Source organism: Pseudorasbora parva, chromosome 9 (assembly GCF_024679245.1).
Source record: "Pseudorasbora parva isolate DD20220531a chromosome 9, ASM2467924v1, whole genome shotgun sequence".
Lineage (NCBI taxonomy): Eukaryota > Metazoa > Chordata > Actinopteri > Cypriniformes > Gobionidae > Pseudorasbora > Pseudorasbora parva.
The window spans coordinates 35,596,902-35,610,370 of record NC_090180.1 but is presented as its reverse complement, the minus strand read 5'-3'; the positions used below and the strand labels follow the sequence as shown (position 1 = coordinate 35,610,370).

General features: G+C 40.2%; 1 protein-coding gene across 3 annotated transcripts in view; it reads right to left on the bottom strand.

The window, feature by feature from the left end:
- Positions 1-9,584: 9,584 nt before the first annotated feature.
- Positions 9,585-13,469, bottom strand: part of LOC137089012 (cadherin-7) — a 206,627-nt gene continuing 202,742 nt past the window's right edge. For 2 of the 3 annotated variants that reach the window (XM_067452435.1, XM_067452436.1), the window contains exon 14: positions 9,585-13,454. In XM_067452435.1, the coding sequence (XP_067308536.1) occupies positions 12,450-13,454 (1,005 nt within the window). In that variant the 3' untranslated portion in view covers positions 9,585-12,449. The remainder of the gene's footprint in view (positions 13,455-13,469) is intronic. The other variant, XM_067452437.1, reaches the window with a different exon arrangement.

Sequence of the window (13,469 nt, the reverse complement as noted above, 5' to 3'; positions counted from 1 at the left end):
CTGGACGGACTACTGTCTTTGAAATTTACATGATTTCTTAATGTCTAGTGACATATCAGCCATTTTATGATTAATTGAAATACATTTCATACATACAGTTCCTTTAAGTATTCAGTAATACAACTGTACATGCCAATATATTTAGATTATCAACATTTGTATTGACAGTAGACCATACTATACAGAATATTCTGTGACATTTAGGGAGTCTCTCAAAGAGCCTGCAATCAAATGATACGGGTAAACATTTGAACGCTACAATATAAACAATGCTGAAGAATTCTCATGCTGTTGCCTGCCAATGGAACATATTTTAGGCTTTGTGTGGGACATCCTGCACTTAATCAGCATGGGCACAAGATTAGACATGTAATAACCCTGAATAAGAGAAAGTGAAAGTGACATAATGTGAAGGCCAAATACTCAGAATACCCATACTCGGAATTTGTCCTCTGCATTTAACCCATTCATGTTTATGCACAAAAATTAGAAGCACTGAGTAATGAACACACACATATTGTTTTTGTGACATATGGGGACATTTCATAGGCATAATGGTTTTTATACCGTACAAACCATATTTTATATCCCCTTACACTGCCCCTGCCCCTAAACCTACCCATAACAGGAAACATTTTGCATTTTTACTTTCTAAAAAAAAAAAAATCATCCTGTATGATTTATAAGCATTTTGCAAAAAGTGGGGACATGGCTAATGTCCTCATATTTCAGCCTCTCCTTGTAATACCTATGTCATACCCATGTCATTATACACATTTGGGTCCTCATATGTCACAAAAAACATGCCTACTAAACCATGGACACACACACCCAGAGCAGTGGACAGACATTTTTGCTGTGGAACGATTGGGGGATAGGTGGCAGTCATTTCCAGCCAGTATTAAGAATCAAACACACAACCTTCGGGTTACCAGTCTGACTAACCATAACCTTTGAATCTAACAGTGACACTGTCCATTGAAAATCATTTTATTACATCTACAACACAATTGTCACAATCTGTGCCCACAAAGAATGACAAAGAGGAAGGTTTAGAGTAAATAGTTGGCCTAGCATTAGCTTTTATTCTGCAAAATAACTTAAAAAAAACTTTAAAAAAACAGCATGTCTCACACAAACAATACAAGACAATGAACAGATGAAACTGAAGGGCTTAAATACACAGGATGAATGTGACAACTAAACACAAGTGGAAACACAGGAAACAGGAAAACAAAGAGAAGCAAAGTCCTTGATAAAAGAAAAATGCTCTAAGACAGGCAATGACAACTACTAAGTTGATCTAGTGTGGTTGATTTTCCTTCACAGCTCGCACAGAAAAGGTCTTTGCCCACTGAGTTCAACATTTTTGTTTGCATTTTTTCATATTCGTCATCCGTAGCTCTGAATTGTCAAAACCCCTCTCAAAATGCTTGCTACGGATGCAAAAAATGCAGAAAATCGAACCCGGTCAGACTTTTTTTTTTTTTTATGATGAATGGAAGTTTCTGAGGTTGTGTAAACATGATTGACACAATGTGAGGTCATCTTTATGTTTTAACACACACAAATTTCAGACTCAGTGTGCAAGGATCTTAAAGTATGGAGGCTCTTTTTCACCACGAAAAAAAGGTTATTGCGATTTTTTATCTTTTTATCTACTTTTTTTCCTCAAAATTGCATGATATAAACTCGCAAATGCAAGTTATAAAGTCAGAATTGCGTGATATAGAGTCACAATAGATCGTTTTAAAGCCAGATTTTTTCCCCCTCAGAACTTCCAAAGTCAGAACTGCAAGGTATAAACTCGCAGTTCTGAGGAAATAAAAAATGCATGCCAAATTCAGGAGCCTTGAATACATACTAGCCTCTCTTTTTTCTTTACTGTCTACCAGTTGTTTGCCTTTTTCTCTCACGGAATGACCTACTCAACGAAAGCCAGTCTGGGAGCTGATATGCAGCTTTGTCTTTTGAACCTTTCAGCTCATTTCACAAGTTCACACTTACAGTAATTGGATAGAGTAAAAGAGTATGCTTAATTGGTGAGCTGTCTGAGGGACTGGGTAGGGTTCTGAGCTCAGAATGTGGCCCAAACACTCCTTATCCCTGGCTAGGATAGGAGCCAGCTGACAGTGAGATGTATATGTCTCCTCTTGTGCTGATTGGATTGATCATTTGGACGTGTTCCTCCCAAACTTTGTTAATAAACATTCCAAATGTATTGCCAAATGTTTTGGGATGTCTGCCTTAACATGCACGTGAACTTTAATGGCATCCCATTCTTAATCTGTAGGGTTTAATATGGAGTTAGCTCAACCTTTCCAGCTGACAGCTCCAACTCGTCTAGGAAGTCTTTCCACAAGATTTAGGAGTGTGTTTATGGGAATGTTCGACCATTCTTCTAGAAGCGCATTAGTGAGGTCAGGCACTGATGTTGGATGAGAAGGCCAGGCCATACATGGAACATACTCTACAAGAACAAAAAATATTTTCGCTTTCTCGGGGTGGCAAGAACAAGAACAAAGTTTGTTCTTGCCAGTGCATTCCATACTTCACGAGAAAAGCAGATCATCTGCGTTTCTCCGCATTAACCACACCCACTTCAATGTCTGACCAATCACATGATAGTTCTCGGACACCCGCAAGAAAAAAGTTCTGTTCAGGCGATGTGTTGAGAACAAGCTGTGAGAACTCTCAAACCAGGGCTGCGAAAACAAAATGACGTAATTATTCTCTGTTCTTGTGGAGTATGTCGAAGCCTTCAGATGCAGCTGCTTGGCCATGGAAACCCATTCCATGAAGCTCTCTAAGCACTGTTCTTGAGCTAATCTGAAGGCCACACGAAGTTTGGAGAACTGTTGCTATTGACTCTGCAGAAAGTTGGCGACTTCTGCGCACTGTGTGCCGCTCTGTAATTTTACGTGGCCTACCACTTGGTGGCTGAGTTGCAGTCATTCCCAATTGCTTTCACTTTGTTTTAATACTACTAACAGCTGACCGTGGAATATTTAGTATTGAGGAAATGTCACAAATGGACTTGCACAGTACCACGCTTGAATTCACAGAGCTCCCAAGAGTGACCCGTTTTTTACAAATGTTTGTAGAAGCAGTCTGCATGCTTAGGTGCTTGATTTTATACACCTTTAGCCATGGAAGTGATTGGAACACCTGAATTCATTTATTTGGTGTCCCAGTTCTTGACAATATATTTCTGCCTGCCTTTCAAATATCTCTGGATGAAGAATCATCAACAGCTTAACCTTCCGAAGACAGACCTCCATGTAATTCCTGGAAACCTGTCAGTTGACCACATCATTGTATTATTGGGGTCTTAAGCACTAACTGCATGTTTGACAACCATGTTTTTACACCCATATTTCTCTTTCTTATTTCTCTTCACACATTTATATCTAGCAAAATCTTTCTTTAAAAAAAATGCCTGGTGATACAAGAATGTGCATGCCTGATTCACCCCTGCCAGGCATGGAGATGTAATAACAAAAATAAAGCACTATGCTGTCTAATAGTTTGAAATGGTTTCATTTTAATAACTTTCTTTTAATACTGTCCGTGAATGCATTTTACATTTTTCAGTAGAAAACAATCTAGATTAGTGACATTTTTCTGACTGTCTGTCAAGGAACTACTACTGTATTGATCCTCATCTACATTACCCATTAGGAATTCCCAAGTATTCTTTCTTAAAGTAGTTACAGACACCACCAAACTTGTTACAGGTACAGACACAGTATATACTGTACTTCAGCAATGCCCTTATGAATGTTGATATTTAAATAGTCAAACTAAATTATTATTGCCTATAAACTGCAGGCCTATAGAATACTCTAGAGCCCCTTTCACACTGCGATTCCGGCAAATACACGGATAATGCGACCCGGCATTTGTTCCCAGGCCGCTAGATTTGGTCCATTCACACTGCCAGCGAAATACCGTAATATGTGCGCTTTCACACACAACGCTTAACGGTCCCGGGTCGAGTTGACACGTGACATCCAGATGTGACGTATAATGGCGAGCGATCTCAGCTTCAGCGTGGATAGTAAGGCGCTCCGTGATCTCGTCTTGTGTCCAGTTTGCACACATTTCTGCTCGTTTAATTTTAGTTTCTTTTGTATACGAACTCTCGCTGCGTTTAAAACACCGACTAGTTCTTCTGGCACTGCAGGGTTGTATTATTGAAAAAACAAGCTCTAAGAGTCGCACGATAACTACGTACACGTTGCGGCATTAGTTTTGGCTTTTGTTCACACAGCGCTCGTCCCGGGTCGAATACCGCAATATTACTAGGTCCCCGACCCGGGTCGAATTCGGTAATCAATCCCGGGATGTGGTTGCTTTCACACAGAAGGCGACCCGGCAATGTTCCGGGAATATTGCGGGTCCGACGTGCAGTGGGAAAGGGGCTTAGGACAATACCACCGCTGGCTATGCAGACTATGCAACCTGCATAGGACACACACTATCAAGCGGGGCACCATCTTGTCCCAACCGAGTTGGGATGTCTAGCTGATTTGTTTGATCATTTACATTTAATCTTATTTAAATCTAAATGGTCTAATACTCTTAACCATTATACATTTATTTAAATTAATTTAAAAAAAAAAATCTGAATCTGCACTGCATTGTCTCTCAATACAATAAGTATTCTACTATTAAAGGAATAGTTCCTTTTAAAAATAAAAATTCTGTCAATTTCCTCGTCCTCATGTCATTCCAAACATGTATAAATGCACAAGAATGTGACAGCAGAAGCATCAACAATATTACATCCTGTTTATTCATATTGTGCCCATAAGATGGCAGCACTAGATTTTATTCTAGTCTAAACAATTCTGATTTGTCTTGCCATAGTTGTTGCCAAAGTCTTCTGTTACTGTTTTCAGCCTACAGCCTTAACCCAGAGACCCTTTACTGCTCCTAAATGGATTTCTTTTGTTGACTATTTGGGAGATCGAACACTAATTAAGATTGTTAATGAAGATTTTATTTACCACTTCAAACTTAAACACATTGCACAACACATCACAATCTGCCAGTCCAGCTTCAAGTATATGTACAAACACACTCACACATGGGGAGGCCAGGAAAGTTATGAAGAACATTAAAGAAGAGAATTAGCGAATGCTAATTTTTCTTAAATGACCAAATGAGGGACAAACCATAGACCTCTATAGTTTAAGATAATTAAGCAAAATCTCCACAAGCAAGGATTTTGTTTGAGCTGTACTTCAGCTAGATGCACAAGGTCGCATGGCAATCAACCATGTAAATTGTAGGCCTACTCGTTTTGCGTGTGTGATGTTGCTTTTATAACTCAAAAGTACAAACCCTATTCCAAAAGAGTTGGGACACTGTAAAAAATTGTGAATAAAAAAAGGAATGCAATAATTTACAAATCTCATAAACTTATATTTTATTTACAATGGAATATAGATAACATATCAAATGTTGAAAGTGACATATTTTGAAATGCCAAATATTGGCACATTTTGGATTTCATGAAAGCTACAACATTCCAAAAAAGTTGGGAAAGGTAGCAATAAGAGGCCGGAAAAGTTAAACGTGCATATATAGGGAACAGCTAAAGCATATATTTTATTCACAATATAGTATAATATAATATTTATTATATTATATTATATATATATATATATATATATATATATATATATATATATATATATATATATATATATATATATATATATATATATATATACCATATCAAAAGTGGAAAGTGAGACATTTTGAAATGGCATGCCAAATATTGACACATTCCAAAAAAGTTGGGACAAGTAGCAATAAGAGGTTGGAAAAGTTAAATGTACATATAAGGAACAGCTGGAGGACCAATTTGCAACTTATTAGGTCAATTGGAAACATGATTGGGTATAAAAAGAGCCTCTCAGAGTGGCAGTGTCTCTCAGAAGTCAAGATGGGCAGAGGATCACCTATTCCCCTAATGCTGCGGCAAAAAATAGTGGAGCAATATCAGAAAGAGAGTTTCTCAGAAGAAAATTGCAAAGGGTTTGAAGTTATCATCATCTACAGTGCATAATATCATCCAAAGATTCAGAGAATCTGGAACAATCTCTGTACGTAATGGTCAAGGCCGGAAAACCATACTGGATGGCCGTGATCTTTGGGACCTTAGACGGCACAGCATCACATACAGGAATGCTACTGTAATGGAAATCACAACATGGGCTCAGGAATACTTCCAGAAAACATTGTCGGTGAACACAATCCACCGTGACATTCACCGTTGCCGGCTAAAACTCTATAGGCCAAAAAAGAAGCCATATCTAAACATGATCCAGAAGCTCAGGCATTTACCCTGGGCCAAGGATCATTTAAAATGGACTGTGGTAAAGTGGAAAAATTTAAATTGGAAGTTCTTTTTGGAAAACTGGGACGGCATGTCATCTGGACTAAAGAGGACAAGGACAACCCATGCTGTTATCAGCGCTCAGTTCAGAAGCCTGCATCTCTGTTGGTATGAGTTGAGTGCATGTGGCATGGGCAGCTTACACATCTGGAAAGGCACCATCAATGCTGAAAGGTATATCCAAGTTCTAGAACAATATCATTCTCCCATCCACCTTTATTAACCCATCAGACTCGTATGGATTACTTTTATAATGGATGGATACACTTTTTGGGGCTTTTTGGGACATTTAAAAAAAAAAAAATATAACACTGATTTTATTTCTCTGAAAGAAGAAAGTCCTATACACCTGATCCCTTAGGGGTGAGTAATTCATGGGCTAATTTTCATTTTGGGGTGAACTATCCTTTTAAATGCTGTAGTCTAACATAAAACTGCATTTTTATAATGACTTTATCTATAAAATGTTCTTTATAAAACGTTGTGGAAGATCTCCAAAAGGAGGTTTTTATCTTCTAAACCTAAACCAACATAAAACGTGGTTTGCATTAGGGCAACTTTCAACTCCGGGGAATTTTTACGTTTATCTTGATCGTTATATCTTTGTGAGTACAGTCTATAGAAAAAAAAAAAAACAAAACAGATTGGTGCTTGCAATACGGAACTATTACAGTTAATACCCAGAGACCCCACTCATCTAAAACAGCAGTTATGGGGGCATACGTAAAGGGTTTCTTTGTGCCTCTTAGCAGACACAAAATGCAATTAAAATGTCTGTCCAACATGAACAGGCCCTTACATGACAACGAGATGCGTTTAGCCACTTAGCCATTTTTTTTAACTTCGCCTAAATAGATGGCTAGATCTAGTCTCACGCTTAAGTCCCGTGCATGGGAACGCAGTTGTAGCCGGAAAAAAAGAAAACAGTCCAGTTGGGAAGAGCGTTGTGTGTATAAAGCATGATTATTTTATTACTGCACATCTTTCCTCAAGCCGTGTGTGCCCAAATACGGGCGAACCATTTCACCAAATCGGTCTGAACTGTTCTAAAAGGTTCGCGTCTCAAATCAGCGCTGATCCCACAAGTTACTTTAGTTGCTCACTTTCTCACATGAGTGGCAGTCCCTCTGAATAGAAATAAACTAATGCCTTGAATTATATGTTGTAACTCCAACCATTCACTGAACTGAGACATATTTTGCTGAGAGAACTGATAAACTCACGAGCAGCTGATACTGAGCATCCGTGTGTAACTGAACGAGCAGCGGTTCTCGGATCAGCAGTACAGAATAGAAAACCGTTTATTTCGGACACGTTCAATACTAAGGACCAACAAGCTGATGAGCAGAGCCTCTTCATACACACAACGCTCTTCCCAACTGAACTATTTTCCTTTTTTCTGGCTACAACTGCGTTCCCACTGGACTTTAGCGCGAGACTACAGCTAGCCGTATAAAACAGGTGAATTTAAACAATGACTGAGTGGCTAAACGCATCTCGTTGTCATGCAAGGGCCCTGTTCATGTTGGACAGACATTTTAATAGCATTTTGTGTCTGCTAAGAGGCACAAAGACACCCTTTACGTTTATGCCCCCATAACTGCCGTTTTAGCTAAGTGGGGGCACTGGGCATTATCTGTAACAGCCCATTAAGATATAACGATCAAGATAAACTTAAAAATTCACTGGTAGTTGTCCTTTAAGGCATTTCCTCTTGTTCACCAGTCACCACAATGTTTTATTACTCTTGTAAATGTAGGCAAAGCCACCTTACCCCATACATATTGCCTTACAGTCTGCAGTAATGCAAAGCTAAATATGGCATGTATACCACCAGGTAGTCTTGTTGTTTCACCCACTGCCTCAGTGGGCCAGATATTTAGTAGTTTAATTATCAAGGTTAGTGGAAGTGGAGATATTTTAATCTTAATGATCCTTAGAAAGCATAGAAAATACAAAACTGAGAAACACTTCACATACCTCTACTCCAGATGTCTTGTGGTTGAGCATACTAATGATCTAAAGCGGAGTAATGCATGATTACAGGGCAATTCACCAAAATAATCTTTAATGAGGACATTTTGCAGTGAATTAAAGTATTAATAGCAATTTATTTATTTTTCTTATCTGTGTACTTCTGTGCTCCATGTGTTCTGTAAGAAATGTGTTCCTGTCTATGAAAAACTAAATCTTCTGATACTACTTTTAGAAATAACCCATCTGTGGTTATCACGCTGCTTCATAAAACATGCCCAGGAGCCATCTTATTTGTTTGCATAAGATCTGAGAAAATTATTTGTAGTTTTAGCTGAAAACTCTTGATACTTCTTCTGTATGTGCATGTGTGACAGGTTCTCACACCCACATTTAGATATACAGTATATTGCGTAATATTCTGCGCATCAATTCATTATGTAACTCAAGGACCGAGCGTGCATTCATAATCTCACATTCCCCAAATCATTTTGAATCTTTCTTCTGCTCTAAGTGAATTTTGAAGCAATCACACTCTCTCTTTGTCTCTCTCATTCTGCTATTTCCTACATCAAGCTTTGCAAATGTAATTAAACCAAATTTAATCTAACAGGATGTGCTCTGGAGCTCATGAATAATTAACCAGCCTTGAATCAAAAAGGTGGCTGTGGCTTGTTTATTTGCCAGCGCATGTGGGTACACGCTAGTTTAAACACAATCACACACATATTGCAGGATTGAAGTGTACGATAAGCAGGGCTGACTTACAGGTGCAGTGGTTTGAAACAACCTTTATTTTCTCCACTTTCATCAGATCAACTAAGGCATGTCAGGCCCACTAATAAATCTCACAATTTTTACGTAACCCAGACTTCAAATAAAACAATTTTCAAGGAGAACCTTGCGGTTAACTTTTGTCTGTCTTAAAGTGCAACCTAAAACTCTCAGTTCCCATTATTGACCTTGGGTTGTAAGTCTGTCACATAGCTTGGGAGTAAGTGGACCAGACACTGTGTTTACTCCCTGCCAACTCTGTCCCAGTTTGAAGGGCCTCTATGGACATCTCCAAAGCAAGCACTTTCATTTACTCAGCAGAGGCAAACACGGACTAGAACAAGAGTCAAATGTCAATTCAGTCAAGAGTTTCTCTAAAAAAAAAAAAAAAATGTGCATATACACATCAGGTCGCGCACACATCACCTCAAAACATACTGTCTTTATTCAAATTTACAAAAAAGAAAAGGAAAAAATACAACAGAATAAATACATTTTTAGTACAAGCCATCGCGAGATCTCAGTACCAACAGGGGCCACAACAATGCAGTAATAGGAAGGCAGAAACCAGGATAAATGCAGTAACTCCACACCCAGTTCACAGTTGACCTAATCTACCTGAAAAATATGGAATGAAACGGGAGGCATTCAATTATTTAAACTTACAACAGGTCACAACAGTTTGAGGCTGTCTACACTGGACGAAGCGAAAGTTACGAATCCATTTGTACTGTTGTCAGAAGTTCCCCGTTTCCGCCGCTAAATAAAAAATAAAAATAAAAAGAGTAATTGCAACTTTTTATCTAAGAATTTTCTCATAACTGCGAGTTATAAAGTCACAATTCTGACTTTTTTCTCTCACAATTGTTAGTTTTAAAGTCTGAGTTCTAAGACATAAACTCAAAATTGCATGATATAAAGTCAATATTCTGACTTTTTTCTCACAATTGTGTGATTAAACTTATACTTATTTCACGCAATTGCTTAGCCTGACAAGTCAGCCCCACATCAAGATGTTGGGTCTGGAAACTCACCATTGACAGGGCTCAATCCGAGGGGCGGGATAAAGGGTTGTCTTTCAAACTCCCTCTGCACGCGATAGGATAGCGCTACAACCAACCAGAGCAACGAAGGTGAAACGGAGCTCGTTGATTGATTAAACATTCACTGTATCCGGACGGCAAAACTCAGAACACATCTTCCCTTTTTAAAATGACTTCAGTGCCGTTCTTTGTTCTTTTCTCAGAGAAAAGCTTAACTCCAAGTCTTCCAGAGTCACGGTCAAAGCTGATTCGAAAGACCGCCGTTCGCCAGCTTCTGTGTTTTCTAAAAGCACGCAAGCAACTCGGCAGTCATTATGTTAAGCCCCACCCACCGACTCTATACACAATATGATTGGCCCGACCAGAGTTTGCCGTTTACAGCTCAGAAGTGTATTGAGAGTTGCTAGACGACACTCGCGGGCAGATTAGATTTGGTGCCGCTAGGGTTCGTCTAGATTTCTAGGCTAGCAATTGCTAGTTTATATCTCAGAATCCTGACTTCAAATCATGCAATTGCAAGTTTATATCTCAGAATACTGACTTTATATGACAATTGGGAGAGAAAAAAGTCATATTTCTGAGATAAAAAGTCGCAATTCCTCTTTTTTTTAAATTTAGTGGCAGAAACAGGCTTCCATAAGAGTTGTCCATCTGTAAACGCCCGCCGCATCCAGTGTAGACAGTATGACTGATTATAATAGGCTAATAATATGCTTGTCACGTCACACCGCTTGCGTCCAGTGTAGACACTGATCAAATAAGCTCCAGAGGGATTTTTTTTCTTTTATTATACTTATACAATAACATTTACATGAATATTTCATATAATTCTTTTAGGCTCACTTTTATTACAGAGCCCGATTTTGGGTTGTTTAACAAGGTGTGGGTGTGTACTGCATAAAGCCCCCTGGTATTGGTGCGCATGAATGTGCAGTGATACAGTGGTTCTGGTTCAGTCCAGTCACAGTGAGTCCTTGTGGCCAAAAACAGTGTGAATAATCGGGATATCAATGCAGTGTGTGTGCTCAAACCAGAAAAAAAAGAATTTATTTGGACCTTTCACATTGAAAAAATAAAAAATGTTCCGTTAGCGACACATCCGAATCCGACATCACACTGTAAATGGTAGGGTTTAATCTGCTTCAGTCAATCCAGTGTCTTCCAGTTTTATCCAGTGGATTTCAATGTGACATTATATATAATATTCTCTTCGGTTTTCATTTGATTATTCTATGATTTTTTGTTGCTTGAAGACTACAGTACTGTTGTCACTTTTCACAATGGCATTCAGTGATATTTACATTTAAATGCATTTACATAGAACATTTTTTCATGTTTTTTTTTTTCTCCAGTAGAAAAAAACAACAACACCATTTGTAATCTATTTGAACATCATGTATAAAAGTGCATTCTAGCTGAAGCAGACCTGTCAGCTGTCGTATATCAACTTCACTTTTTAAATGTGGGATTTTTTTTGACAAGTAATGGTTGTTTTGCACAATTTTAGCATCACTACATTTTAATTTTGTCAAACATTGTTTTTTTTTTTCTTGAGCAACTTTGTATACAATCCGTTCTTGGCAAAAACGTAAGTCATTTTGAACCCTGACAACGAAGCATCCGCAAATCAGAATTTCCAAGCAGGGTTTAAAATTGATGCGTGTTTGTTTTTTTGTGTGTATGTGTAAACACCGAGAACCTTTGTGCAGACACTTATTCAGGACTTAACTGTAATATTCAGTGCTTTCTTTTGAATAATTCAGTTCTCTTGCTTTTGTGAATGTATAAACAATTTCTGTACAAACATTAATTTTCCTACTCCCTTGTGTGTTGCCGTAACTTTTCATCTGTTATTCCGGCCTTGCATTTCTCACTCCCCCGTGGTGCTCACTGCCACAGAAATCCGAATTCAAATCTCTTTCTTTCTCTGTCATAATTAAATGTGATCTGGTATACAGTGAACTTTGCTTTTCGCTCACTGCCAAACACACTTAAGGAATGTTAAATGCTGGCTAAAGAAACACGGCTCTGACTGTGCTCACACATCAGCTTTTCAGCACTTATTGCTTCAAATTGCATCAATCACTCTCTCCACTGCCTCTGCTCTCTCTGTTCATTTCTCCCTGTCTTCCCTTATTACCTTTTCTCTTAGTCTCTCCCTCCTCACCCTTCACTTTTCATTATTCCATCTCTTGTTGCCTTTTAATCACTGTCTCACCCAACCCCTCTCCTTTTTCGCTCTCTTTCTCTCAGACGTTCGCCTGCTCCTCGTCACCAGACTGCTCCTCCATCTCTTTCCATTCCCTGTCCTTGTGCATTTTATGGGCCTCTGCATCTCTTTCTTTATCTTCTTCGTTCTCCTTCTCCCTTTCCCTAAAAAGCTGAGCTAATTTCTGGAACTGTGGGCCCCAATCTTCCAGACCCGCTCCCCACACTTCCTTCTCGGCGTCTTTGCTGCCTTCGCTGTCCAGGGAACTGAGGGAGCCGGCGCGCGAGCCTGTGCCCTCCAGCCCGTACACCTGCACCGAGTCGTACGGCGGCTGCGAGGGGTCAAAGGTCACCTGCGCCAGACGCAGACGCAGGAACTCGCCGACCCTCAAGGCGAGCGAGTGAGCCCCTCCGATGGGCGCCCCTCTTCCTGATGCCTCAGGTGCCGAGGGCCACGCGCCTCCATAACCCAGGATTCCCCCAAAAGCTCCCCGGCCTTGGCCAGGATATGGAAGCAGCTGGGGTGTCATATCTCTCCTGCCCAGCGGATACGCGGCTATGCCCACCCGTTCGTGCCAGTCTCCTATGAACCCGCTACCCTCCGGATACATCCCGGTGCTCAGTGGAATGCTGGCCTCTCTCTCGGGCCTGCCCACCACAAATCCGCCGCCCATCTCCAGCCCTCGCCGTCCCAGAGTCCCCGGGTAGTCCCTCTGCTGCTCGCCCTGCAGGATGGTGGCGTAATTGCCGCTGACCGACTGCATTTCTGTGCTTCCGTTAGCAGAGTCAGCCACTACAGGGTGGTTGGACTCGGCAGGCCCTGCACCGCTCCTACTTAGGGAAAGACTGCCCCGTGAGGAGTGCCGTCCAGCTCGTGGGAGCGTGGCCGAGTCGCACACCCACCCTCCGGTGTTGCCCGGCCCAGCGACCGAACCGGAACGGGTCAGTACCAGCTCTCGTTCACGGGGGGCCATGTCCGGCTGGACCTGTATGGGACGGGGAGGAGCAGGAGGGTTAGAGCGGGAGGTAAGAATGAGTTTATTCTTCTGTTATTCAACAGA